Here is a 27735-nt window from a genome sequence, read left to right as displayed (position 1 = left end):
GTCTGCCGATTGTCCTGAAGCTATGAAGCCCGCCACGGTCAGACTGGTCGGGATTGAATTGGGTGGTTGAGATTGACGGAGGCTCGAGGTTGATGGAGGGTCGAGGTAGATGTTTCAAGCGACGGATGGAGGATCGAGGGCGGATGAAGGATCGAAGTGGTTGTCACTAGTCTGCCGATTGTCCTGAAGCGAAGCCCGCCACGGTCAGACCGGTTGGAATTGAATTTGGAGGTGGAGGATGGAGGTAGGATGGAGGATCGAAGCGGTTGCAACGAGTCTGCCGATTGTCCTGAAGCCGAAGCCCGCCACGGTCAGACTGGTTGAGATTGAAGTAGATGGTCGATGTGGAGGATGGATGATCGAGGTGGGATGGAGGATCGAAGTGGTTGCAACCAGTCTGCCGATTGTCCTGAAGCCGAAGCCCGCCACAGCCAGACTGGTTGGGATTGGATTTGGAGGTGGAGGTTGACGGAGGGTGGTCGAGGTGGAGGATCGAGGAGGGATGGAGGATCGAAGTGGTTGCAACCAGTCTGCCGATTGTCCTGAAGCCGAAGCCCGCCACGATCAGACTGGACGATGTTGTTGATTGAAGTGGTTGACGGGGGGTGGTCGAGGTAGTTGCAACTAGTCTGCCGATTGCCCTGAAGCCGAAGCCCGCCACGGTCAGACTGGTTGGGATTGAATTTGGAGGTTGAATTTGATGATTGAATTGGATAGTTGATTGAAGTGGATAGTTGAGCGAGGTGGATAGTTGCTTGAAATGGATGGATGATCGAAGTGAGTGATTGATTGAAGTGGATGGTTGATTGAAGTGAGTGGTTGATTGAAGTGGATGGTTGAGCAAGGTGGATTGAAGTGGATGGATGACCGAAGTCGATTGTTGATTGAAGTAGTTGAGCGAGGTGGATAGTTGCTTGAAATGGATGGGTGGTTGAAGTAGATAGTTGTTTGAAGTGGATGGATGATCGAAGTGAGTGGTTGATTGAAGTGGATGGTTGAGCAAGGTGGATTGAAGTGGATGGATGACCGAAGTCGATTGTTGATTGAAGTAGTTGAGCGAGGTGGATAGTTGCTTGAAATGGATGGGTGGTTGAAGTAGATAGTTGTTTGAAGTGGATGGATGATCGAAGTGAGTGGTTGATTGAAGTGGATGGTTGAGCAAGGTGGATTGAAGTGGATGGATGACCGAAGTCGATTGTTGATTGAAGTAGTTGAGCGAGGTGGATAGTTGCTTGAAGTAGATGGGTGAGCGAGGTGGATGAATGATTGAAGAGGATGGTTGATTCAAATGGGTGGCTGATTGAGATAGTTGATTGAGGTGGCTAGGGTATGAACATATGAACGTTACTAGAAACTAGTCAGCAAGTTTTGTCTCCTAAGAGGAATAGTGGGACGTCACAGGAAATGTTTATAGTTCAAAGTGGTCTCGGTGGATGGCCATGATGTAAGGACATGCTGGATGACCTAGGTGGGTGTGGTCATGGTGGAAGGCCCATGGCAGAAGGCCTTGTTTGGACAAGTCAAAGTTGGAAGGTTCATGGTGATCATACTAGAAGTGCATGTCCCAAGGCATGAGAGAGATGGCAAGTCCATATTGGATGGGTCCAAGGTAGAAGGTCCATGGCAGATGGGGGTCATGATGGAAGGTCATGATGCATGACACCTTCCATGATGCATGACCAAGATGGAAGGTCCATGGTGGATAGGGTCATGGTGGAAGGTGACCATGGTGGAAGGTGCATGTCCTAAGGCATGAGAGAGATGGCAAGTCCATATTGGATGGGTCCAAGGTAGAAGGTCCATGGTAGATGGGGGTCATGATGGAAGGTCATGATGGAAGGTCATGATGTATGACCAAGATAGAAGATCCATGGTGGATGGGGTCACGGTGGAAGGTGGAAGGTGACCATGGTGGAAGGTGGAAGGTGGAAGGTGGAAGGTGCAAGGTGAGACCTTGAAAAGTGGAAGGTGGAAAACCAGAGAAAAGAAGAGATGTGAAGGAGGAAAAAAAAAGAGAAAGAAATTGGGGGGGGAGGGGGTATTTATACCTTTTCCAATGGCTTCAGGATCTTGGGGAAACTGCACGAGATTGATCCCAAAAGGGAAGGAGCCAGGGTACCTAGGTAAACCCCACAGCCTTCCAGAGTCTTCCAGAGCCTTTCGCACCTCCAGGAAACTACGTTAGGTGACGGATTGATCCCAAAAGGGAAGCGGCCAGGGTACCTAGGTAACCCCAGAGCCTTCCAGAGCCTTCCGCTTCCAAGCTTGGAAGGTTCACCTTCAGGTAGTCCAGCTTTGGAAGGTGCTTACTTGGGTGCATGCACCTGTAGAGTCTACATCACAAGGGATAGATAGATATTAAGAACACTTGCATCAAGATTATCACTAGATTATACTAGCTAGGATATAGCAACAGCTACACGATGTGGTCTTCAAGTCTCAGCTCACCGGTCTCCTTGATAACAATGCGCGACGAACCCCCCTTCCCAGCCACCCTAGTAGCTGTACCGTCGTGCTGAGTATGACCGGTCGTCTCAGTCACAATAACACTAGCATCAGGAGCCTCATCAGGAGAAACATCATCTCTGTACCTCTCCACATCATTGATGACATTCTTCCTATGTCTCTGATCCATCCACCTGCGCCATGGCTTGTAGACTACAACGCTCAGCAAACCGAATACAATAAAGCAACCACATATACCGCCGCCAATAGCATCGTAGTAGTCACCAGCGACCTGGACGCCATCCCAAAACTTGCCTTTGGCATCTGTGACATTCAGGATGAGAGTGAGCAGCTGGATCACGCCAATCACAATCGCCACGATGACGGTTAGTGTAGTCAGCACGATTGAGTAGTACAGGAATGCAACTGGGTCGCGGTGGTTGTTGTGTGATTGCGGAAGCTCATCTGGATCGGTGGCTGTTGACGAGGTGTCTGAGATGGTGCTTGTTGGCTTTTGCGGCAGGAAGTTGGCCGCTGGTTGGATGTAGAGGGAGAACATCAAGGCTCCGTCGATTGTGTCGAGGAGACACATACCGGCTGGGAGGTGTTAGAGCTGAAGGAGGGAAATTATGGGCTCGTATATGAGGACACTGACCTGTGAATAGAGCCGGGAGAATGAGAATCACCCAGAAGGATGTTCCCTTTGCTGCTTCAATAGATGAGATTCCAAGTAGAGCGATCTCGGAGGAGGTGTCGAAGCCAAGACCGAACAGAATTCCGAGGGGATACATCTTCCATGGGCTAAACAATAGAAACGTTTGTCAGACATGCAAAACATCAATAGCTTGACCAAAGAACATACCGGTCAATCAATTTGAACATTTTCTTCAAGACTGAGAAAAGGATTCCTCCACCCTCGATCTTCCACGCTTCATCTTCATGGCCCTCGGGGAGACTGAAGACCTTTTGCATCTGCTTGATGAGTTTATACAATATGTATGCATTCATAAGACCAAGCAGGATCAGGAAGGCAGCGCTGACGGAGGTACCAATGATTCCACCGACGGTGCTGAAGCTGTCAAAGCGATCAGAGACTGCTGCTGCTGTAGCTGCGACGACAATAGATGTGATAATCACGATTCTAGACAGGGTTAGATTTGATTTGATATAGAATGAGGTTACTGCACTCACGTTGAGTGACCAAGCGAGAAGAACGTGCCTACGGTGACGGGCTTTTGACCCGTTGCCAGGAGTCTTCTGGTCATTAGATCAATAGCCTACCGACAGCATTGTTAATAATTTGATCTTTTTCCAGGCTGGATTCGACATACAGAAATGTGATCTGCATCGAATGCATGTCTCAATCCAAGAGAATAGGCTAGGGCAGCTGTAGAGACCAGCGAACTGTATTTCATAGAATTTAGTATATGGCATGAATATCAAATTATAGAATATCCAACAATGAAGACTCACGGATGGTAACTCTATAGAAGTATTAGCGAATCAATCCAATGGCAACCTATATCGAAACATACCAGCACAATAGCCGCCGCCACCCAAACTATAATATTCAACAAGGCAATAAATGCAATAATTCCAATGGCGCGAAGAGGGATCTTCCTAATACCGGGCATCTTGCTATGCGAGCGCTCCGCACTGCGAAGAAGAGGCTGCAGACTCCATTTGCGGTCGTTGTCTAGACTGCGCGAGTCTATATCTGCGGGCAGTGTGGGCTCATTGAATGCCGACATAATGAATATCGTCAGACCAAATTTCTGTAACAATATCTAAATTTCTCTCGAATATATAAAGAGATGATCTTTAAAAGACTATAAAAAAAAAAGGAACAGAAGAGGGGTTCCTAGTTATCCGCTTGCAGCTCTTAAACTTTGAGATAACCCCGCCAAGTCCCGGTTCTGCCAAGCTATATTCAAGCCTGAGAATGTCCTTTCGGGCAACCCTTCCCTTCCCGTATGTGCACATGGAGGATTCTGCATGATTTAGCCGAATCACGGAGTGTTCGAGATGTCATGAATATCCACAGCCCATCCAAAATCCCACGATGTTGTGTGCTATGTAGAGTAGCGGCGATTTCCGATGCTGATATGCTGATAAGAAACCTCCAAGGATTATTCACAGCTTGGATTCTCGTGTGCTAATGGCTTCAATACTTTAATTTTTAAACGTTCGACACCCACTATAAATCATTTCCCGTGTCTGTGATTGGGTGCGTAGCTGTCGCCGGTCTACGGGCGATTATAGGGATCACCGTCACATAACTCTCTCATTGGTTTATATTGCCTGGCAGTAACTTAGACCCAGTTATATAGTTAGTAGTAATATTGAACCCAGACGATGCCTTATAATGCGTTAGAATAGATATATAAAGAGACATCTAGAAAGACCACTAGAAAGACCACTAGAAAGACCCTAAGAAGAATATGCAAAAAAGAAGATCTAGTAAGATATTAGTCTATGCTCGTACCATTATGAAGTATATAGGTGTAAAAGAGACCTTACTTCAAGAAGATGTGATGTGAGCCCTATAGTCGCCCGTACCGGTCGCCGAGTTTAAGCGGGGCCAAATGGCACGTTCGTTGCCGGAAGCTTCCTGAGGTATCTACTTACGCCCCTGCTAGAGGCCTTCTCTTATTTCAGCCTTCGAACCGCAATGGCTCCGTGCACGACCCGCTCACAAAGCTGAAGCACAGTCAATTTAGCTATGGGATACTCGTAACCAGCTACTGAACAACCTCGCCCTGCTCCATTCGAATTCTTCTCCACGATTAAGCGGCCGTTCACACCTGTCTCCACGAAATAACACTAATAATGCTAGAAACTCCGTTCTAATCCGCGTGGGGGACGTTCTCCGATACGGAGAATGGCGTGATTGGGATCTTAACAATTCTGGACTTGCGAGGTACGGCCGATGATGATCGTGGGAGATGGAGAATTTTCGACAGGACGGGCCGTATCTTCGGGTTCGCAGTTGTAGTAGCGTATGAAGAGGTCAAATCCCTCTTGGTTCTTCTTCTTGAAATCAAAGATATCTGACGCTCGTACAATCAAAGTACCGTTAATGTTGAATCGGGCATAAAGCATACGCCCCTGCTACATAGTTAATTCATCATCTCTACTCATCACATCAATCTGTACCAAGTTTGGTAGCATGTCCTGAGATCACCTCAGAGGGTTCCCTGAACAAAACTTTTTCCAACTCAAAACTCAACTGGGACACCCCTCGGGGCCAGTCCTCCGAGAGGCCGGGTTCCAAAAGCCACTCATCCATCTTAAACGGATAGACCGAAAACTCCAAAGTGCAGTACGCTTGGCAAATCAGTTGAATAGCTACATTCACTTTGCCGAGCCGTGGGCCGACGAATTTGACTCCGACACCAAGTCGAGGATCGATTTCCTGACCACCGAGCATAATTGCCCAACACTACTGAAGTCAGAAGACCCTTATCCAAGTGATTGGCCCATAGATAGGTCGGCACTACATAAGGCCACAATCGACTTCTTAAATTCTTCCTCCTTCATCCCCCGCCACTCCGCCCAAATGATTCCGAGCCTTCAAAACCACTCGGTAGAAAGGCTCCACGCGAGCGGAGGGTACGCACAACCGTTCCTAGTGTCCCTCCACAGGAGACCACCCAGGTTGTGACCACTATGGTCCAGCCCACTGCTCTAAGTGTCCCTCCACAGGAGACCACCCACGACACCACCCAGGTTGTGACTACGGTAGTCTAGCCCACTGCTCCAACAATCCCTCCAGGGGAAACCACCCAGGAAACGAACCAAGTTCAGGAAACGACCCAAGTTGTTACCACTGTGGTACAGGCCAATCCTGTTCCCGTCCCACAGACCTCCACTGACTTGGTAACCATTCAACCCATTGCTCCTAGTGTTCCCCCACGGGAGAGCACCCACGTCGAGATCACTCGACACCCTCCAAGTTCACCGGTCAGTGATCCGCCAGGCACTGAGCTTGAACCGCCTTCCGAACGGGCAACAACGCGGAGACAAACATCACGAAGTCACATAGGACAGGGACAAAGTCGAAAGCAGTTTCAACCCTTGCTTCAAAGACATCTCGCAAGAAGAAGAGCAGAGTCCCAGTCCCAAGCCATCCCAGACACAGCAAGCATGGCTGACAATAATCAAAACTCCGCGGGTTTCTCCCCCAACAGTGTGATTACTTAGCAGCCATGATCGAGCAGGCCGTAGCGGGAGCTATAGCAAGGGAACGATCTACAGGTCCCACAGGACCCCTAGGGCCACCCGGACCCCCGGGACCAGCAGGGCCCAGTAGAGCAATGGCAACTCCCGATACGTCATGGAAGGTCGCCGAAATAGGCTGTTTTGACCTAGATAATAGGGCAGCAACTGTGACGGTGGGTTCGTAAAGAACGCCCCTAGGCGCCAGAGCCTCTGGATCGTCTCACCTCTCTCCTTTATACTTCGTCTATCTTTTAAGAAGAAGAGAAAGAATATTTCGGTATAGCTTCGTAATTCCAAACAGGAAAAAGTGAATGAATTATATAGCTACGATAAATTGGCATATTTATATTGTTTGGTTCATAATGGGGGCCCATGGCCCGGGCCGAAGCGTGGGGTGGGCCCCAGACCCAGTCCATTTGGTGAGTTGGGTTGGCTTTGTGGGCGGTCTACAATGTTGTAGTCAGTAACTATAGCCGGAGGGGGAGGGTTACTGTAGTCCTCCCCTTGTGATATTTTTTGATAGGATCATTAAAATTTTGTATGAATGTCTTCAAAGAAGTGAACTATATACACCTTGGATTGAATCTCACAAATTTTGAAATTTCCTGCCAAGATCCATCCATGATTAGAAGCTTTTGAAATCATTATAATATCATCATTAAGGTACCAAGGGGTCCTTGGCACCAGTCCAGGGACCGGGTCCTTTCTTGCACCCGGTATGTCAAGGTCAATCTGTCCTTCACCAAAATGGCCTGTAAAGGCCCAACATTGATGGAATCAGATACGGGGAAGACATGGGGATAACCTAGCAACACGGGCTAGATGTAGTTCTCGTCTGTGTCTTCATGGTCCAGCTCAACCAAACTCCAACAAGTCTAGGGGATGGTATGTGAGCCGTGAGCGAGATCCAGTCCTTCCGACAAGGTCTGGCGGTTTGTTATAGACATAACAGTGAATTGTTTTGTGTATCAACCGATCCCAAAAAGCAAGTTCAAGCTGCGGCCAACACAGTCGGTGACGGAACCCACTTGGTAACCTTAGGCTGCACACGAATATCCTGGCTGACAAGAATATTCCACTCATTCCGCGTGATTGGAGTAACATCCGACGCCGAAAGAGGCGTCTTAGGCCCACGCTTATTGTGGCCTCGCATCTTCGACGGTGGAGGCTGTCTCCGACCGCGCACAGTCTGGATGGGCGATCTCTTCACTTCACGAGGGCGTTCGGCTTTCACCCGGATAGGGATGGGATCGGCCTTGGGCTTCAAAATGACTCGCTCAGCAGCTTTGGGTTGGACTTTCGCTTGAACCTTTGCTTGAACTTTGGCCTGGACCTTTGCTGCAACTTTGACTGGAACAATGGGCTCGACTTTGGCCGGAACTGGTGCTGGCGCTGGAACTGGAACTGGAACTGGAGCTTGAGCTTTTACCTGGACAGGAAGAATGATAGCGTCCTCGTTGTGGAAATTCTTGTACGCAACAGCGACGGCAGTGAGCTGCTCATCCGGGACATCGAGCTGTTCATATACGCGGTGGAAGAAAGCTTTGCTGAAGGGGCGACCGGAGAAATCCTTCACGATGCGGTGGAGTAGGCGGATGCAGGATGACATTGACTGTTCGTCGTCGCGGGAGAAGGGGCGGGTAGAAAGGATACACATGCGACGCTTGAAGATGTAGATACGGTCCATGTTCAGGAGAGTTAGACCCTCCTGACTGAAGATGACTTCGTTTTGGAGGATGGATTGCTTGACGAGGTGATCGTTTGTCTGGCGCTCATACTGGCTGCGGCTGATGGCGTCAGTCCAGCTGGAGCCGAGTGAGAATTTCCTCGAGCCTTTGAAGATGGCCCGTTCAAGTACTCGCCATGCTTGCGGCTCGATTGGGTGGATGGGGATGATCATTAGGTCGGAGGGTTGGCCGGTCGGGTAGGGCTTTCCACGGCCGATGAGGAGGGTGACGTGCATCATTCTTTGTTGGAGTTTGGTAGAGATGTATTCTAGAGCTGGGAGGAGAGATGGTGTGACGGTCTCGGAATCGAAGCTGAATTCGGGAGAGAGTGGTGGAGAGATCATTTCATTGGTGAGGGTTCTTGGTGAATTGGGGACATAGATGCCCGTTGGGCGAGGGAGACGCATAACACCCATGATGTTGATCAATTGATCTGAGATATACAAATCAGGGGAAACCCCTTTTTTTTTGGTTGAAGAGTTGGAAATTGAATGGTTCTAGGTGTTCGACTGCCACCGGACCCTGATATAGGGGACGACAGGAGAATCAACCATCAATTCCCCCGCATCTCTTCAAGTCTTAACAAGGAAAACAGTCAAATTAACTACTATTTCATATTTCTAATGATAGTAAATTTCACCTTCATTGCACGAATCACAATCCTCCGATCAGCGCGACCAAAAATATAAAAATACTTGTAACCGCTGCGGCGTTCATTGCCCAATAAACGACCTCTATTGATCGCTGCCCTAACAGACTTATGCACGCCACAGCACATTTTCAAGACATTGGATTTGTAGACCAAAATGGCCCCCACCGAAGCACCTCAATCACATTTCCACCATCCAGAGTGTTGGTAACGTTGACTTTCATTGACAGGCTGAGATTGTCTTCTAGCTGCTAGCTTCGGACGTATTTACAGGCACCTGCTTTGATAACGGTAGCTTGCACTAGCTTCGAAGTAACAGCGGATATTATGAGATGTTGACTGGCTCGTTTTCCTCAGTCACCGCATACCTACACGGTATTATGTAGCATGGACTCTACTCTGACGAGTGACAGGGGTCGCCATTGTGCACGTCTTCTCGGTGGTGTCACCTAGTTAAGTAAAATACGACCCCCCCCCAATTCGAGTCCTACATAGGCTACACCCAACCTGGGATATGCGTCGCTCCCACGAGGCTAAACACAGCGGCTGATTCTCACACGTGAGAGGCAGAACCCAGCCAAATCCTTTGTTCTCTCAAGCTAACTGCGCTAGACCTGCATATAGTGGCTACACACCCCCTCAAATATGAGTACTCATAAGGTAACATGAATTCGCCTTTCGAGAGCCACGTTGCTAGTCGTGGATCAAAGCGCTGTGGGTCGCAACCTGCATCTGTGATTCTTGATTGTGGACGAATGAATAACCTATCTAACCGGTAGATTGGATTCTTCGGGCATATTCATGAGGCTGAATTCTGCCTGATTCTCACGAGGCTCTTTCTCTCTGTCGGTGTGACCCCAACTAAAGCCCGATTGGCTTGTAGATGTGTTGTTGGTTGGGGGCTATCGTCTTCCACGTCACCTATGCATGCTCTAGATCATATCGCCATCACTTAAATTGAGCTTAATTTGCTCCATTATCCTGAATGAACCCCCAGCAAGCGCGATTTTCTGTTTATTACAATCTTCGGCATTATCTGAATACCCGAGCAGGCCCCGACTTGATCATAGTGTCACTTTCCAACATGGTATGTGATATGACTAGCTCAGTCTTTCCATCACTGAAATTCTTTTACTGCATCTCTAATATTTTTCGCTTGCTGCTTCTCTGTGTTCTAGATGTCCTCATATTCTTTCTTCAGTTAGGGTATCAATCATATCCCCGGAAGCACTACTTCCATGGCATGGCCGTCTACTTCGGATGGAGGGTCCCTGAGACCTTACACTGCTGAAGTTAGACATCTTCTTTGTGACCATTCAGCTCGATCATTGTTCCTTCGGCTGATCACCGAGCCAAAATACCAGCCATTATCCTCAGCGCCTCGTGAGCTTACTTTAAGAGAATGTCTATATGTCGCAACCGAGTCCACTTGAAGACTAGAATGTCTTATGCGTGCTTCAGGTATTCAATACCGATGACTCGCCGATTTTCCATATTATTCAAATTGTCGGTGCCAGAAAGCCCAACAAGGGGAGCTGTCCCAGGCTTTCCTGCTAACACTGCTCCAAATTCGATACCAGCCTAGGTGGTTTCTCCTTCGTCGGACCTTGTCTCAGAGTTATACCTAGATACCCATCAGAACATTCGCCGGTGCACGGGAGAGTTCAAAAACTGGCGCAACTGATTGAACATTTGCTATTTGGGCTGGGAATCTCCACTCTTTATCGACAGAGGCAGAGTCAAAGAATCGACGAAGACAAAAAGATCAACATCTTCGGCGAAATTATGGAGTATGTATTGAATATACTTTGTAGGCACGGACCACGGAGTAGAGATCGAGGAAACTCCACGCCCTGACGCCTCGTGGTATCTTCGCCCTGACCGACCAAAGCCACGGGAGCGATTCAACCAAGTCCTCGCCACAACCCAAAAACCTTCCAGAAAAATATTCTACGTCAACCCCTAGCCAAAACCTACCCTATAGATTACGAGCAGGCCACGCTGAGCATCCGGGCACCTGCCAAGAGAGATAAGGATTGGCTGCACCATACGCGAATGGTCTTGGCACAGATGCCCAGCCTCAAAAACATGCATCTCTCCCGGGTTGAGTTTAGTGTTCACGGGCCAAGGTGAAATTCCGTCTTGGCGATGGATGGCTACACATACTGTTTAGGGTTGGGCTTGATAAGGGCCCTTTATTGCGAATGGGGCTATCAGTCGGGTGGCTGAGTCAAAATATATGTGGTTTTGTTGCTTTTTGTGTTTTTCTGTCTTTTTGGATCGACATCGGCTCTGTCAAACAAGTACACATTGTAATTATAACCATCAATATCAATATGCACGGCTAAAAAGCTTCCAAGGTTCATAGCAACGAAAATCTGGGGGAATGGGGCAACCTAAAATTCTCCGGCGAATGCCGATGAGAAGCGCTCCCCGCAGAGGCCCATAGTGTCCGACCTTGGCGCCAATGTTCTCCTACGGGCGATTATAGGGTCACCGTCACATAACTCCCTCATTGGTTTATATCGCCTAGCAGTAACTTAGACCCACAACCGCTTTACAAAAACTAACCTCGGAATTAGTTATGTAGTTACATATGTAGCAGCAATATTGAACCTAGATGATGCCTTATAATGCCTTAGAACAGACGACTAGAAAGACAACTAGAAAGACCCTAAGAAGAACATCCAAAAAAGAAGATCTAGTAACCTGTGAATAGGTGTAAACATAAAAGAGACCTTACTTCAAGAAGGCGGTGATAAAATAGGCTGTAAGGCATAGCCAATGAGAGAGTTATGTGACCATGATCCCTATAATCGCCCGTAGTCTCCGCTTTGCTTTGATGTTCCCTTGGTTGGAGTACGGAGTAGTATCTGTTACATTTCAAGCTTTGATAATTGAACATATCTGATACAGGGAGAGAGTATATCTGTAGACAGTGATTACCTCCATTATATATCTGCAAAATCCCTGTATTCGAGGGGACCGATAGCCTTATCAAAAATCAGAAACACAGCCCTATCATAAACAGCCTTGTTGTCCCAGTACTCCCCGGAAACCCTAAGCAGCCAACCCCTTTCAGGAATAATCCAAAACCAAGTAAGCCGTGTGTGTATATATGTGTGTGGTCTGAGGTGTTTTAAATTATGTTACCCCATGAAAAAAAAAAGCCTTGGCTAAGCTAGTCCCGAGGTCTTCCCCAAGGTCTCGTATCTTTCGATTGGATTTCCCTCAAGCCTCTAGCTTATCTTTATCCAGGGCTGTGTACTTTCCGCTCTTAGCTTTCCATTTAATCCCTCCTCACCCCCGTTTTCTTGGTCTTACATCTGGGAATACATTTATCTCTAATCTGGGCTTTTTCCCCGTCAGCGCAAACCTCTGCGCGTCGAACACACAATGGAGAAGTCTATCAAGGCCGAGGAATACCCGGACCACGCTGTCACAAGGGAGTTTAGTGAGGATGGCAAGATTGAGCAAGGGGCTCAGAGTGGCCTGAATGACCCCAACCATGTCGAGTTGCAGCGTGCGCTCAAGGCGAGACATATTACTATGATTGGTAGGTGCAGTTCTTGGTTGGACACGAGCACGTGCTGACAGTGGATAGCCATCGGTGGTGCTATTGGTACTGGTTTGATCATTGGAACGGGAGAAGCTCTTGCAAAGTAGGTGACGTTGGGTTGCGCTAGACATTTTATCCCGAGATCCAAAGCTAACAATATTTCGTTCAGGGCTGGCGTGAGTGCATACACCGGAATTGACTCGAGAACCTTACTAACTTGAATAGCCCGGTGCAATTCTTATTTCATATGCTTGGGTTGGTTTCATCGTTTTCCTGGTTATGTGCGCTCTTGGAGAGATGGCGGCTTGGTTGCCATTGCCCTCTGGTTTCACTGGTTACGCCGTCCGATTTGTTGACCCTGCACTTGGCTTTACACTCGGTTATACGTACGTATTATCCATTCACCTCGATATGATCTCGCTCACACGAATCTAGATACTGGTTCAAATATATCATTCTATCGCCAAATCAAATGACTGCAGGTGCTCTGGTCATATCATATTGGATACCTACAGAGAAGGTAAACGCTGGAGTATGGATTACCATCTTCCTGGTAACTGTCGTCGCCATCAATTACTTCGGTGTGAAGTTCTTTGGTGAATTCGAGTTCTGGTTGTCCTCCTTCAAAGTCGTTGTCATCCTCGGCATCATCCTCCTATCCTTCATTCTCATGCTTGGTGGTGGACCGGACCATGACCGTAAGGGTTTCCGCTACTGGAAGACCCCAGGTGCTTTCAACCATTACAAGATGGAGGGAGCACCCGGTCGATTCTTGGCTTTCTGGTCCACGATGGTGTCCGCTACCTTTGCCTACTTGGGTACTGAGCTGGTCGGAGTGACAGTCGGCGAGGCACAGAACCCTCGCAAGACAATCCCTCGCGCCATCAAATTGACCTTCTACCGAATCCTGGTCTTCTATGTCACGAGCGTGCTTCTAGTTGGCACACTTGTTCCATACAACTCCCCAAGTCTCCTCTTCGCTCTTTCAGACGATAACACGAAGAAGGGCTCAGCCGCAGCTTCGCCCTTCGTCGTCGCCGTCGAGCTGGCCGCCATCCCGGTCCTATCCCACATCCTGAACGCCTGCATCCTTCTCTTCGTCTTCTCAGCAGCAAACTCCGATCTGTACATCGCCACCCGTACAATCTACGGCCTGGCCCGCGAAGGCAAAGCCCCCAAGATCTTCGCTCGCACTGACCGACGCGGCGTTCCCGTCCCCGCACTAGCTATCTCGGCCGTGATCGCCTTGCTGGGCTACATGAACGTCAGCAGTGACTCCAAAACTGTGTTCAAGTACTTCGTGAACCTTGTCACCATCTTCGGTCTCCTCACCTGGATCTCCATCTTGGTCACTCACATCTACTTCGTGCGCGCGCGCAAAGCCCAGGGTATTCCCGAGGAAAGCTTGGCCTACAAGGCTCCCCTTGGTATTGCGGGCTCATACTTCGCTCTGGGATTCTGCATCCTCATCGCTTTCACTAAGAACTTCGACGTTTTCATCCACAACCCCAAAACATACGGAAACTTCGACTACAAGAACTTCATTACTGCTTACCTTGGTATCCCCCTGTACCTCATCATGATCTTTGGGTATAAGTTCGCGACCGGCTGCAAGGGCGTTGACCCCATGACAGCTGATCTCTTCACTGGCAAGGACGAGATTGATCGTGAGGAGGCGTTGTATCTCGCCAGAAAGGAGGCCGAGGCAGAGAAGAATAACGACGCAAGCTGGTTCTACCAGAAATTTGTCTCTTGGCTTTTCTGATGCGAGTTCTATGTCTAGATCTTGTTGTGGAAATTGAGCGCTATTTAGGTTGTCGTTTTCTACATCGACGGGCCGCTAATATCTTCCTTTACCTTTAGATATTGATATTTCAATTACGAGAAATGAATTTTTGGCCTATGATTATTTTGCCCTTGGTTCTAACAGAAAAAAAACCCATGAATGTAGCTTTCGACGGTTGAGAGATGCCACAGATCTGGCCACCTTTAGTGTCATAACTCTGGACTAACATTTGATATCCATTCTGTGGGCTAAGATGCGTAAGATTCCTGCTTGTCGGCTTCTTATTGAATATCAGATATGCGGTCCTAAAAAGATTAATAGTGGACCTAGTCTCTTAGTCTATAAACAAAGTGTCTACATACAGGTGCACTGGAAGATGTTCTGGATTACATTCTTTACATTCTTAGGCCTAAATAGCCAATACTGTACAAAGACCCTCCTGCAACACCAGAAGTACCGTAATTAAAGGACATTCGCTCGTAAATTCAACATGCAATCATCAAAAGAGGACAAGGCCTACAGACTCTCAGCTAGAGGTATCTGATCGCTCCTCAAGTTCTCAAAGCCGACATCCGATGCCTCCTCGCCCCAGAAAAACTTACCGAATGTCAACAGAGCATGGAAAATCTCCTTGCCCGTAGGAACAATGTGCTCCGAAGGCAAAAGGAATCCGTAACTACCGCGGTCGCGGAGTTTGATCTGGTATGAGAACTTCACGTGCAGCGTATGGTAGAACCAATCCAACGCGCTGCCACCCGAGGTAATCCCGTTAGTAAGAATCCCCTCGCACGCCGAGGTAACGTCATATGATTCATGGGAGGTCTGACGGATTGCCTTGGCGAGACCCAGCGCTAGCTCCTCGAGGGTCTCTAGGGTGGGAGGCACGGCAGAGCAAGAGTATGCGTAAGGGTATAGGATCTGCTGGGAATATGAGTGCAAGTCGACGAAGCCTACAATCTCAGCGCGACCATGCACTGTCTCGTTTTGGGCCCATTGCGCCAGGCGCTGCGATTCAATTGCTTCGAATGGCTCTGCGCCAGCGTAGTTCTCTGAACACGGGTTCGAGCGAGTGGACTCTCCGTCCCACTCGTAGTCCCAGGCGCGGTCTAGGTCGACACCCGGACACAATGGGAGACCTGTTGGCTGGCGGTTCTTGCGCCACAGACGGTCTGATTCCCATGAGTAGACGTATCCGTCGGGATTGAGGGTTGGGATTAAGACCCAGTCGTACTCGTGAAGCAACCGTGTTACTGCGGGTGAATAACCGTAATGGGTGATGAGACTGTATGCGACATATGTTACCGTGGAGGTACTGATCCATTCCCTGGCATGAGTACCGCCGACGATGACGATTGTCTTGCGGGGGCCCGATGTGTGTTCTGACATGCCGAGTCGCAATGCGGGGATATCGCGACCCTCGTAGCTGACTCCTACGCTGGTCATCTGTACGTGCGAGGAGAACATCGATGCCATCAAGCGCATCCATTGTGTGATGACGGAGAGCGGCTGGTATTCTTGGAAGAATAGGTCGCCGTTCGATATCGTCTTCAGTTCACCTGGTGCATTTCCTGATCTGAAGTCTGAGTGGGTACGGTGGCGGGAAGGGTAAGAGGCGTATATCTCATCGGCGAGGTTGTCGATGAGGGGAGTGTAGGAGGTGCGGAGTGTTAAAGGTAGTAGATCCAACAGGGAAGGGATCTAACGATATAATTAGTGACATGATCGTAGATCGTCTGAAAGAAAAGCGCACCATATCATCTGCAAGTCTAATATCTACGAATTTCGAGGTTATGGCCCAAATGTCCAAAAACAGCACCTGCGAGGCGGAAGCCAATGCTTCTCCCTCGTCCGGCTGGTGCAAATGAAAGCGGAGAACGACATCACTGCCATACCGATCATGAATATTTGACGGTGGTGAATGTTTTGAAGAGCAGCGGTTGTGATCAACATCCCATATCGAGCCAATTACCCAGTCGCGAAGTCGAGCCCATGGGCGTGGATTGGAATGAGTGAGGTGGGAAGGCAGCAGAGGTGGCGGTGGGGTGATGCTTGAACCAGCGGGGACGGCAGAGATAAGAGGGATCAAGGTCGATGCGACCAATATGGGAGAAAAAAGACGCATACCGAGTCACGATCACCGACTTTGAAGGGAGAGTTGGTGTTCTCAAGTCCAGACCTAAGGTTTCATAGGGATGTATCTGGTGAAATGCGGAGAAAAGAAAAAAGGGGGGAAAGCGTTCGGGGGAGATAACGGGAGATATCCAAAGTAACCCAATGTACTATCAAGTCAGTTAGTACTAAGTGAAATGAAACGCTAATAAGAGTTGGAGTATGTTGTAGAATGTTTAAAGCAAGAAATTAGATCCCATTGATATTCGGATATTAAAAAAAAAAAGGAAAAAAAAAAAAAAAATGACATGCAGCCTTTAGTTAATTTGTTCTACGTCAGTGGCCAGTCCTTTACTCCAACGGTATATACAACATAGTTATATACAACAATCATATAACGATCGGATTATTATTTGAAGAACTATTAATCTATCTGATCTGTACAATTTAAATAGAAGCTAACTACATTTAGTTCTTTAATATAATACATTCAAAATCCTTTTTAATCTCTATACATAAACCTGGTCAATTACCCGACGCTCAGACCTAGATTCTAACTTGTCTGCCTTGCCCCTCTAGCTTTTTTTTTTTTTTTCTTCTTCTTCGGTTTCTTCTATAATTTCTTATTTCTACATATCTATTTTGTGTGTGATCTAAAAATATAATATATATATAAAAAAAAAAAGGAGAGAAAAGGAAAATACGCGTGGCGGCAGAATCAAGAAATCTAGAACGTTTCCCTTTCCGGCGTTCCCCTTTTTGCGAGGGCTGACCTCCAGATCCCACCGCGTCTGGATCCACCTTGGGCAATGTCCTCTTCTATCTCAATTCACATCTGACCGTATTACATTTCATGGATCATTAGCTTGGGTTTGTCCTAACGCTCTGTCCTTCACCATGCATTGGAAAGGACTGCGTCTTGTGGCCGATGGCAAGAGGCAGAGCACCATAGAGCCTCAAGGCCAATCCCGTCGCAGTGAACACCTTCCTCGTCCCTACGCCCCCGCCGAACCTAGACTATCTGAGTCAATTCCTCGCTCATCCGGATTGCCAGAAGGAGTACATACAGGACTTCAGCCACCGGACGACAACGAATCAAACCATGCGGGGGCTCAGCCGGACTTCGCAGGACCATCCTCGGTCGACCGTCCCAGCTTACGCCACAAGCGATTCAGCTTTATGAGACTACGACATGCGTCGGACCCCCAATTATCCAAGTCCTACACCAAGGCAGGCCAGGATACTCCGCCGGTCCCTTCTTTACCTCGTAAGTGAAACATTGACAAATCCCCCCAATGCTTATTATAGTAGGATGGATTGGTTAACTGTGTCTGCCAAATCAAGCCCCCAAAATCATTACTACCGCCCCGACCAGTCACGAACTGGATCAACCCGTGAAACAGAGACCCAGGCTCAGCTTTCGACCACCGTCACGGAAACAGTCCATGGAGGAGATGTCTCGGAAATCAATGGAACAACCCGCGAAGCCTCGTAGAAGGGGCCAAGGATCAACCGACTCTCAGGTTACAGACCCAACGCTTGTCATGTCCCAGAGCATTACCGAAGAGCCTGGACGCTTGTCAACCAACTCACTTCGAGGCGGGACCCCGCACCCCAATGACTCTCAGCGCTCGTCGGTCATAGATCCCCGGTTTTCCGAATCCTCTCGATCAGACCGGAGCTACGGTGACCAGACAATCACCCGGAGTGTTTCCCCTCGTGATGGTCAAAGTGCCACTACCGCAAAGCGATTCCGTATGCCACGCCTGAAACGAACCCGCAGCCCTCTCTTTCCTTTACCCCCCAAAGTCTCGCAGCCGCCAGGAGGTGTGGATAATCGACCGAAGTTCCCCCGGTAGATACACCAAAATCCAAGACCTCAGACGGTCATGACCAAGTTTCACCGCTACCCTCGCCATCCCGTTCTACCGTAGGACTCGCCGCCTCGACTGCCTCGAGTGTACCGCCACTATTTCGAAATGATTCGACGAATTCCGCTCGCTCAGTTCGATCAAATCCCTCCTTCAAGAACAGAGGACGTTCGTCTACCATGGGTTCGCTGGCCGAGAACCAAGACGACTTGTCTATACCCCCGTATTTAGCATCTTCGGCGCGCACCTCCACTTCGACCAGTGGCCGCAAAAGTTTCGGTGATATGTTCAACATCACCCAGCGATTGCGGCAAAATTCGTCCCCACCTTCTCCTCGTCACGGTTCGCCCACGATAGGTGGCGCCTCCACTCCCGTCTTAAAGCAAGAGCTACCAGCAATCCCGAGGCGGGAAGAAAACGACACACCAGCTTCATATCTGACTCGTTTGGAAGAAACTCTGCCCCGTGGCATGATTGCGGGTGCTCTCGCTCAATCAGACGAGGAATTCTACAAGATTTGTCTCCGAAAATTCATGAGGACCTTCTCATACTTCGGGGACCCACTCGACATGGCAATCCGTAAGCTTTTGATGGAAGTCGAGCTACCGAAAGAAACACAACAGATTGATCGTTTCGTGCAAGCATTTGCTGACCGTTATCACGAATGCAACCCAGGCATCTTCACAGCCCCGGATAATGCATACTTTATTGCATTCTCGCTTTTGATTCTTCACACCGACGTCTTCAATAAGAACAACAAACGGAAGATGCAGAAGGCGGACTATGTCAAGATAAGTCGCAGTGAGGGAATCTCGGAGGACATTCTTGAGTGTTTCTATGAGAACATCCTATACACTCCGTTCATTCGTGTCGAAGACGCCAATCTGCCAGACCGTCACTTGGCGAAACCACGTCGCACGTTATTCAAAAGCACTAGCTCCGAAAATTTGGCCCGGATTGCACGGGAGCCTGTCGATCCTTATTCCCTTATTCTGGAAGGCAAATTGGGATCCCTGCGCCCCAGCTTGAAGGATGTCATGGATCTGGATGATACATACAATCATTTTGGAATCGCTGGGCCACCGGACATGGACGCTCTTCACCAGGCCTTCACCAAGTCTGGAATCTTGCAAATTATCTCTCTGCGCTCTCGCCCTGACGCATTCATGCCGGCTAGCTTGGATAGACCACAGGACTCGAATCCTGGCCTGGTAGATATCAAAGTTGCCAAAGTTGGCTTGCTTTGGCGGAAAGACCCGAAGAAGAAGAAGGCCAGGTCGCCCTGGCAGGAATGGGGTGCGATTCTCACATTCTCTCAGCTCTACTTCTTCCGCAATGTGAACTGGGTGCGCTCACTCATGGCACAGCATGAGGCATATGTCAAGAATGGCCGTCGGGGGACTCTTGTTTTCAATCCACCCCTTGCTGAATTCAAGCCGGACAACATCGTGTCTACCGGTGAGACAGTTGCCCTCTTAGACTCAAGTTATAAAAAGCATAAGCACGCCTTTATCTTTGTTCGACACAACGCATTGGAGGAGACATTCCTTGCTAGCTCTGAGTCTGAGATGAATGACTGGCTTGCGCACCTCAACTATGCTGCAGCCTTCAGGACCACTGGTGTGCGCACCAAGGGCATGATTGCCACAAATTATGAGGGACAACGATACCGCAAGAGTCAGCGATTAAGCTCAATATCTTCTCAAAGATCTCACCAGTCGACGGACATAGAGCCCCCTTCTCCAAGCATCGATACCGATATTGTTGCCGAGTTTGTTGCCGCGCGGCGACAATTGATGAGCCACAAGATTCGGGAGAGAAATGAAAAGCTCGCCGTAACACAAAAACAACTGGATGATCTTCTACAGAATGCTCGACACTTGCAAGTGCTCACTCCTCTTCATGCTCGGGCCCGCGAGAGCGTCATCATGGCTGCAGGCCGTCTGTCTGCCAAGATCAAATGGGTGAGACAGGATATCTGGCGCAGCAAATGTTACCGCCAGGTTCTCCTGCGAGACCTGGGAGAAGATGAAGAGGCAGTGGAAAGCAGGGTCGGGTCGGTTGCTGAACCGACGCCATCCCAGTCGGACGGAGCACGTTTGGGCTCTCTTTCCGGACCTTCCGTGACATCAGAGCCTAGCGTGGAAGGAGCCAGTAGTATTGTGCATACCGTCTCTAGCGCTGATACCGTTGAGCCTAATGTGGCCCAAGCCGAGCGGCCCTCGGAGGCTGGATTGCTGGCTAACCCTTCGAACGACGAACTGCGTCGTCCCAGCATCCCGGGATCTGCGACTTCCGCTGACATTGGTCGTATCGGTCGTCGACGCTCCGCCGTGACCATTCCTGAACGTGCCAAGTCTTACTCTCCCGATCCTACGACCATCAAACTCGAGCGTGAAGCCTCGGTCCTCAGTCGTGCCAGCCGGTGGGATGGGGCTAGTCTGGCATCTCGTACATCGAAACTGACATCGTCTGTGAGCTTCGATGACGGCGAGGAGCGCGTTTTAAGGGAAGCTGGTCTACTGGAGCTGCCAGCGTCCCCGTCGACACACAAAGATGAAGGCATGGCCCCCGACGCACTCCCTGGTAAAGACACCGAGGGTGAGACAAATGCAAATGATAAGAGCGATAGACCGAGTCGTGTCCGTCGTAGCCTTCATCGCACCCTCCGTGATTCGCATGCTCATAGGAACCACTCTCGTTCGAAGAAGAAACGGGCCTCAGTGTCTAGCATAGGGCAGGAGGAGGACGATCAGGTCTCCGGCGATGGAGAAGTCCTTCCTCGCAAAGCCCCCAGTTTCACCGTGCATGGCAAGAAAGCATCCGTCGTCACATTCGGGTCTGAATGGCAGAACATGCCCCCGGAAGAGCGCCTTAAGCTCCGCAAGCCCACCCCTCATGAAGAGCCACGGGCGTCGGATCCTGCTATATTGGACAGCAACGAGTCGATCATGACCGACCGCAGCCCGGAACGTGCTCACTCGATGCGCAGAACGAGCACCACTACTGGCCTAAGTGTGCGCACCAGCGACGATCTGACGGAATTCCAAGATGCGCAGGAAGAGCAACTGGAAGAGGACATCGGGTGCCCAGCTTCCCCAGTGATCACCTCACCCCCGACGCTAGGTGCAGATCCCCTAGACACAGAACATACTCCTCGCCCCCCTTCATCCACAATATACAGCCATCTTGCCGCACCAAGACACGACGGCTCCCCCTCCCCCTCCTCCACATCTATTAACGAGCGAATCGTTTCTACGCCGTCCAGCGAAAAACTACGCGAGCAGGCCGTAGGCGCTTGATTCTACGCCCATTTTCTTTCTTTACTTTCTTCTGTACATCCTAACCATTCTCATCTTGGTCTTCTGCTTGACGATTATTATACCCCTTTTTCTTCAAACTCATGCATCTCACTTTGTCTTTTCCTGTTAACTTTCCTTACTGCCCTTGCATTAACATCTGGTGGATCTCGGTTTCGTGGCGGGTTTTCGGTTCGGTCTGGGTTTTTGAGCATCTGTCTGCGTCCGGGTCTACGTTTGTGCGTCTGGGGGCTCTATTCATTTACTGTCAGATCGCTGAATCAGATGTGTATGACAGGCTGCATTCATGGGCATGCTTTGATACCTTTGATATCTTATGCCTTGGCCATTTCATTTCGATTATGCTTCTTTTCGAGTATGAGACTGTGAAATCACTGATAGACAAAAGCGAATTATGATTGACAATGATTTATTTGATACTTTTATTGCTCCCCGCAGTGTCTACACATCTAGATGTAAACAACCACACCTGAAGACTACTTATTGGAGTCAATGCTTGTTCACAATAGGAACGTGAGAATACAATCCCTTCAGACACGACGAGGGCTGATAAAAGCGGTGAGTAAAGCGGTAAACAAACACACCAATCCCAAGTCCCCACCATCCACCCGCGCCGCCAAACCCCCGACCAAAAACCCATTACGACATCCAGAAGCTACAAAAAGCCACCCTCACCCCCATCAACATCCACACCAACCACACCCAAATATGGCGCACTCAAAGCGCAACACCTCCCTCCCACACTTCACCTCCTACGAACGCGGTCTTCTACGCTCAACCTGGGGCACAAAACGCAGCGCAATCGGCCGCGACAGCTTCCTATCCTTCAGCTCCTGCCGTCTATGTCTGCAACCCGCGCGGGCCCCTGTAGTCGCATGCGCCAGCAACGGAGACCTCTTCTGCCGCGAATGCGCAATCAGTGACCTCCTCTCTCAGCGACAGGAGATCAAACGGCTTGAGAAAGAGCGTGATGAGGCGCGGAAACGCATTGCGGAGGACGAGGAGCGCTCGTTGGCGGAGATGAAGGAGAGGGATCTTAGGGATTTCGAACTTGTTTCTATGGGATTGGAGAATAAGGGTGGTGTTCCTGGTGTGAATGGGAAAAAGCGGAAGGCAGAGGAGGATGAGGCTATGGAGAAGTTTAAGGCTAGGGAGGTTGAGGTTGATGGGAAGAGGAAGAGGGTTTTTGAGCTTGGGGAGGAGGAGATGGCTCGTGTTGCTGGGGCGGAGAGGGAGAGGTTGAGGAGGGAGTTGAAGATTGAGAAGGTTTGTGGTTGTTCTTTGAGCTGGACTCCAGCTTCCAGCTTGAAGCTTGAAGTCTTCCATTTGGAGTGTGGGCTGAACTAACAACTTGGCTCTAGTCTAATGGCAAATCTGCTCTTCCGTCCTTCTGGGTCCCGAGTTTAACGCCCAATACGGATGCGAATGAAGTCGCCGCCAACAAGACCGTCAAGTTGACGCCTGTTTGTCCTGGCTCGACGGATGAGAGTCGGCATAGCTACTCGCTCAAGTCGCTTGTTGATGTTAATTTCACAGAGGAGAAGGCTTCCGACGGGACTGTATCTAGGGTGTGTCCGAGTTGCAAGAAGAATTTGAGTAATGGGCTCAAGGCGATGCGTAAGTGGAATGCAACTTGCTACGGCCATTGGGTCTTGCTAATCATATGTTACAGTCACAAAGCCCTGCGGACATGTCATTTGCTCTCCTTGCGTAACGAAATTCATGACGCCCCACGAACACCACGTCCCCGATCCACATGCCTCGAAGGAGGAGCAGGAGAAGACAGCTGCTCTCCATGGCCAGGTTCTATGTTTCGTCTGTGAGACAGATCTCACGGCAAAATCAAAACCAGACGACAGTGGCAATGGCAATGGGAATAGCAAGAAGTCTAAGAAGAAGGATAAGGATGCTATTCAGCCTGGTATGGTGGAGATCTCCTCCGAGGGCACTGGGTTTGCCAGCAAAGGTGGGAATATGGGGAAGAAGACCGGAGTTGCCTTCCAATGCTGAGCAACTATGTAATAACAAACGTGAAAGAAACATGAAACACCACGGGTTTCGATTATGTGTACGATAAAAAAAAAAAAGAATATCCTGATATTGCCGCCCGGAGCGGTTATTAACGCCCGAACCATGCAAATATAATGTTTCTAGATATACAGTGAAGTCACCCGAGAAGTCAACAGGCGAACCTGGTCTCTCTCCTCTCCCACCTGCAACCTCAATCTCAAGAACGCTTCTTGGCATTGTTGAACTCGCGCACAGTGATGGAGCAAGCCACCTCCTGACACAAGCGACGACGACGACCGAGATCCAACTTCGAGCCGAACTCCAAACCAGAAGCACGCTCAACAGCCTCAAGAGGAACCTCGAAGTCAGTGAGACGCTTATCATTCGCAATGCGAGCATTGGGCAGGACAAAAGCACCGAGGGCAACCTTGCTGGTAGGCGAGTTGGTACCATCCTCAGCATAGATCACCTTATAGAAGTGCGTAGGCACAGCGACGTTAGGCGGGTTACCAATGACCTCATAGTTCACGCGCCACTTTCCATCCGGGTCCCGGTGCGGCAGGTACAGGGGTCCCGTAACAATGCGAACGGAGGGATAACGCTTAGCGAGATCACGGCAGAAAGTCTCAAAGTGCGCCCAGTAGTCACGGTTGAAGCCCTCGCCGACCTGCGGACACATATTGCTTAGTGCGAATGTGCCGTCCATCGCATCCTGTGACCACTTCGCGTCTGCGGCCGGCACCTGGTGTCCGCGGTCATAGCCCGAGCGGAAATAGTCGGACAGTTTGGCGCGGAACATCGCCGGGATGGTCGTGTCCTCGAAGAATGTGCTCTTCTTTCGGTCGGCGTTGTTCATGGCTAGGGATTCCGGGGTGATATGTTCGGCGACCCAGGATGCGTTGCGGGTGCGTCGATCATAAGCGCCGTGCAGTGGGAGCGAGTTGAGCTCGTCGGCGATTGGGCCCGGGAAGCCATATTGGAGGATTCCGGCTGCGTCGACCGGACCAGTAGATAGCTTGGATGCTAGAGCTGGGGACGGGATGGTTGAGGGCACCTTAGAGCCTGGGATTGTCGGTGTCGGGGTGAGAGTTTCTTGTTGTTGGGGCCTGGAGGATTTGCCGGAGAAGAGCAGCGCGGTGACACCAGCACCGGTGGCTGCACTGGCAGCAGCGATGACGGCCAAAGTTGCTTTGGACATGGCTGAATGTCCCTTGGATTGACCTTAGGTAGGGCTGAGGGTGTAAAGTCGAAAGAGCCAACCGAACTGCAAAGACAACAAAATCGATGGGGTGTGTCACGGGCCAATCACATCACATGCACCCGACTGCTGTTGCAAGGTTGTTCTGCATGGGGGCTGTCTTGTTTATATATTCTCCTTTGAGCCTCTTAATTAGTATGGATTCTTATGATCTCTTGACTCCGATGAGTCCAAAATTATCCAAAAGTCACCAGATACTGTCAGTTGCATACATAAACCCCTTGCATGTGTGCACCGGTGTCTTCATCATATGAGAAAGCGTCAAGTATCACCCGATCGGTTGCAATGAAACAGTATTTATGAACATCCAGAGATTGGATCCTTTTCTTCTATATCCTATAATCCCAGAGAATCTCATATTAGAGATTCACGATACCAGACAACCAGACCATCTATTCAACATCCCAGATGCCAATCATGAGGTGCACGAGGTGCAAAAGTGCAGTGAGAACCTTGGGGGTGAATGCACTGTCCTCAGACAATGCACCTGATTCACTTATAAATCCCCATCCATGAACATAGTCATGTCTTCATTTCTTGTATAGAAAGGAGAGAGAGAGGCAAAGTGTTTGACCGCCAACCCCGTTGATTGTCAGTTACATCACCGTTTTCCATTTTCTTCAACTCCCCACGCCATGTCTGCCAACGACCTCCGGGGGGTGGGTGATGAGCGCTGTCTCAGGCATTGGTGAGTGTTGCCTAGAATATTGGAAAACTTCATCACACTAATTGTATTTTAGCATGCGTCCTTGGTTCCTCCATCATCTGCGTCGATGTGTTAGTGCGGGTGCTTTCCCGTCGCAAGAGCTTCCAGATAGCCAACAGTAGTAACTTCCTGTCGGCATCATTATGTCTCAGTGCTGGAGTTATGGTGAGCTATCATTCTAGCGCTGGAATCAATGAATTATACTAATTCAAAGTAGCTCTTTACCTCCCTTTATAGCATGCTGCCCACCTCAAAGCAATACCTCACCCGCGCCGGCTTCTCCCCCGCTATAGCTGCATATATTTTGATCGGCCTGTTCATAACTGGAGTTGCAGGCATCCAAATAATATCTGCATTTGCACACCGATTTATTCCATCTCATGTCGTCGACTGTGCCCATACCCATGAGGAGTCGGAACCTGATCCCGAGCACGGCGAGCAGCCCGCACATGAGGACCATGTCCACAGCCATACAGACGGACATGATGAACGAACACCGCTGTTGCAGCCTAATAAGCCATCTTCATTCAAATCAACGCCAGCGGTGGTACAACGGAGCCAACATACTGAGCCGGCACCCAGACATCGTGAGACCATGCGGGCAATGCTAGCGCGTCACATTACTTCGCTCATGGGTGGCGTAAAATCTAACTGCGATAAAGATGGGCCTTGTTTTGGGATTTCTCAAACCTGCGGCCAAGAATGCATCAAAGTGCTTCCGCCATCCAACAGCAATGAAACCGTGCGATCGGACCCGCTGCATCGTGGAAGCATATCCGTGCCGCTGGAACCGGAAATTCAGCGCGCAGAAACTGACCTTAGTGATGAACATACACCTATTGCACAGGAAGGGGGATATTTTGACAACATCTCCGCACACCACCATATGCACCCATGTGCTTCTTCGTCCGCTTCATCTCAGATCATAAAACCACTTTCAAGTGATTCATCCCATTCACACTCGGAGCATCATCCGCATTCGGAGCATCATGGTCATCTCGAGGAAATTGATTCTGAGCGTCCCAAATCTGCCGGTGGCAACCCCCACCACCATCACGTCCCTAAAAATGCATTCCTCTCCATTGGACTCCAGACCTCACTCGCCATTGCTTTACATAAGCTTCCCGAGGGGTTCATTACTTACGCCACCAACCATGCCAGTCCAACCCTCGGTATGACAGTATTCCTAGCTCTATTTATCCACAACATTGTGGAAGGCTTCGCTATGGCACTTCCGCTCTACCTAGCCCTTGGTTCCCGCTGGAAGGCAATGTTCTGGTCCAGTCTTCTAGGAGGTATTAGTCAACCAGCCGGTGCTGGCATAGCTGCACTTTGGATTTGGAGCACCGGGCAACACGGTAGCGACGATGCCACAGGCCCCTCGTGGGGTATCTATGGAGGTATGTTCGCCGCCACCGCCGGAGTCATGACTTCAGTTGCATTGCAACTTTTCAGCGAGGGACTTGCTCTCACCCATCACCGCGGAATGGGAATTGGGTTCGCTGTTGCAGGTATGGGTTTGATGGGCCTCAGTTTTGCATTGACTGCTTGACCAGGGTTCGGTCCTGGTGATCATTTTCATGCGCCTGGCGTTTGACCCTTTGTGATCCTTGCGGCTGGCATGCATAAGCGCACATATTGGGATTTTGCTTATCACTACATTCATTCAACATGGCCACGGTGTGGTCCTGCACAAACGGGCAATGGTAAGTGCATATTTTGACAATATATGTATTTCTCATCAACAAAACTGCTACGGGTGTCGAATCACCGATGTGGTGGAAGCACAATTGCCTAGCACAATTGGATACTCTATGTACATTCTTCGTGCAGATAATGCATTATATTAGATTTTGAGATATCATCTCTCCAATTCACAAAGTAGTTGATCACATTATAAGCTGGTTCTACATGTACATTGTCCCAACTGGAGACCGTATAAGTGACCATTCACACATCGTTGCCAATAGATCGTGTCATTAAACTTCGGTATGGACAAGGTATACAATTTGGTCCTGCAAATATTTCAAAACATCCAAAAACGCCAACATAAACTCAATAAATCCAAATATTA

The 27735-nt window shown here is 49.4% G+C and overlaps 10 protein-coding genes across 10 annotated transcripts; 5 read left to right on the top strand and 5 right to left on the bottom strand.

Moving 5' to 3' along the window:
* Positions 1-238: 238 nt before the first annotated feature.
* On the top strand, positions 239-469 carry N7516_003149 (uncharacterized protein; the record flags this gene model as incomplete). Its single annotated transcript, XM_057215869.1, has 1 exon — positions 239-469. The coding sequence occupies one exon, from the start codon at positions 239-241 to the stop codon at positions 467-469; it is 231 nt and encodes a 76-aa protein (XP_057077752.1).
* Positions 470-2416: 1947 nt separating this feature from the next.
* N7516_003148 (HoxN/HupN/NixA family nickel/cobalt transporter) lies at positions 2417-4196 on the bottom strand (the record flags this gene model as incomplete). Its single annotated transcript, XM_057215868.1, has 7 exons — positions 2417-3042; positions 3101-3246; positions 3308-3586; positions 3637-3722; positions 3777-3849; positions 3919-3929; positions 3981-4196. The coding sequence occupies 7 exons, from the start codon at positions 4194-4196 to the stop codon at positions 2417-2419; spliced, it is 1437 nt and encodes a 478-aa protein (XP_057077751.1).
* A 1147-nt stretch (positions 4197-5343) lies between these two features.
* On the bottom strand, positions 5344-5875 carry N7516_003147 (uncharacterized protein; the record flags this gene model as incomplete). Its single annotated transcript, XM_057215867.1, has 2 exons — positions 5344-5553; positions 5630-5875. The coding sequence occupies 2 exons, from the start codon at positions 5873-5875 to the stop codon at positions 5344-5346; spliced, it is 456 nt and encodes a 151-aa protein (XP_057077750.1).
* A 1782-nt stretch (positions 5876-7657) lies between these two features.
* N7516_003146 (uncharacterized protein) lies at positions 7658-8809 on the bottom strand (the record flags this gene model as incomplete). The annotated part of the gene is made up of 1 exon (XM_057215866.1): positions 7658-8809. One exon carries the CDS (start codon positions 8807-8809, stop codon positions 7658-7660), a length of 1152 nt encoding a protein of 383 aa, XP_057077749.1.
* Positions 8810-12438: 3629 nt separating this feature from the next.
* Positions 12439-14366, top strand: N7516_003145 (dicarboxylic amino acid permease agtA; the record flags this gene model as incomplete). Its single annotated transcript, XM_057215865.1, has 5 exons — positions 12439-12598; positions 12647-12704; positions 12771-12777; positions 12827-12987; positions 13037-14366. The coding sequence occupies 5 exons, from the start codon at positions 12439-12441 to the stop codon at positions 14364-14366; spliced, it is 1716 nt and encodes a 571-aa protein (XP_057077748.1).
* Positions 14367-14903: 537 nt separating this feature from the next.
* N7516_003144 (M14 family metallopeptidase) lies at positions 14904-16509 on the bottom strand (the record flags this gene model as incomplete). The annotated part of the gene is made up of 2 exons (XM_057215864.1): positions 14904-16085; positions 16138-16509. The coding sequence occupies 2 exons, from the start codon at positions 16507-16509 to the stop codon at positions 14904-14906; spliced, it is 1554 nt and encodes a 517-aa protein (XP_057077747.1).
* Positions 16510-17393: 884 nt separating this feature from the next.
* On the top strand, positions 17394-21669 carry N7516_003143 (Arf family guanine nucleotide exchange factor SYT1; the record flags this gene model as incomplete). Its single annotated transcript, XM_057215863.1, has 3 exons — positions 17394-17763; positions 17841-18323; positions 18356-21669. The coding sequence occupies 3 exons, from the start codon at positions 17394-17396 to the stop codon at positions 21667-21669; spliced, it is 4167 nt and encodes a 1388-aa protein (XP_057077746.1).
* A 726-nt stretch (positions 21670-22395) lies between these two features.
* N7516_003142 (putative RING finger domain protein) lies at positions 22396-23697 on the top strand (the record flags this gene model as incomplete). The annotated part of the gene is made up of 3 exons (XM_057215862.1): positions 22396-22953; positions 23049-23304; positions 23360-23697. The coding sequence occupies 3 exons, from the start codon at positions 22396-22398 to the stop codon at positions 23695-23697; spliced, it is 1152 nt and encodes a 383-aa protein (XP_057077745.1).
* Positions 23698-23914: 217 nt separating this feature from the next.
* On the bottom strand, positions 23915-24895 carry N7516_003141 (DNA/RNA non-specific endonuclease; the record flags this gene model as incomplete). The annotated part of the gene is made up of 1 exon (XM_057215861.1): positions 23915-24895. The coding sequence occupies one exon, from the start codon at positions 24893-24895 to the stop codon at positions 23915-23917; it is 981 nt and encodes a 326-aa protein (XP_057077744.1).
* A 695-nt stretch (positions 24896-25590) lies between these two features.
* Positions 25591-27213, top strand: N7516_003140 (Zn(2+) transporter ZRT3; the record flags this gene model as incomplete). Its single annotated transcript, XM_057215860.1, has 3 exons — positions 25591-25630; positions 25696-25826; positions 25879-27213. The coding sequence occupies 3 exons, from the start codon at positions 25591-25593 to the stop codon at positions 27211-27213; spliced, it is 1506 nt and encodes a 501-aa protein (XP_057077743.1).
* Positions 27214-27735: the final 522 nt, after the last annotated feature.

This window comes from Penicillium verrucosum (genome assembly GCF_028828655.1).
Source record: "Penicillium verrucosum strain IBT 35672 chromosome Unknown utg000001l_segment0_segment0, whole genome shotgun sequence".
Lineage (NCBI taxonomy): Eukaryota > Fungi > Ascomycota > Eurotiomycetes > Eurotiales > Aspergillaceae > Penicillium > Penicillium verrucosum.
The sequence above is the reverse complement of the archived record's forward strand: the minus strand, read 5'-3'. Positions and strand labels throughout refer to the sequence as shown.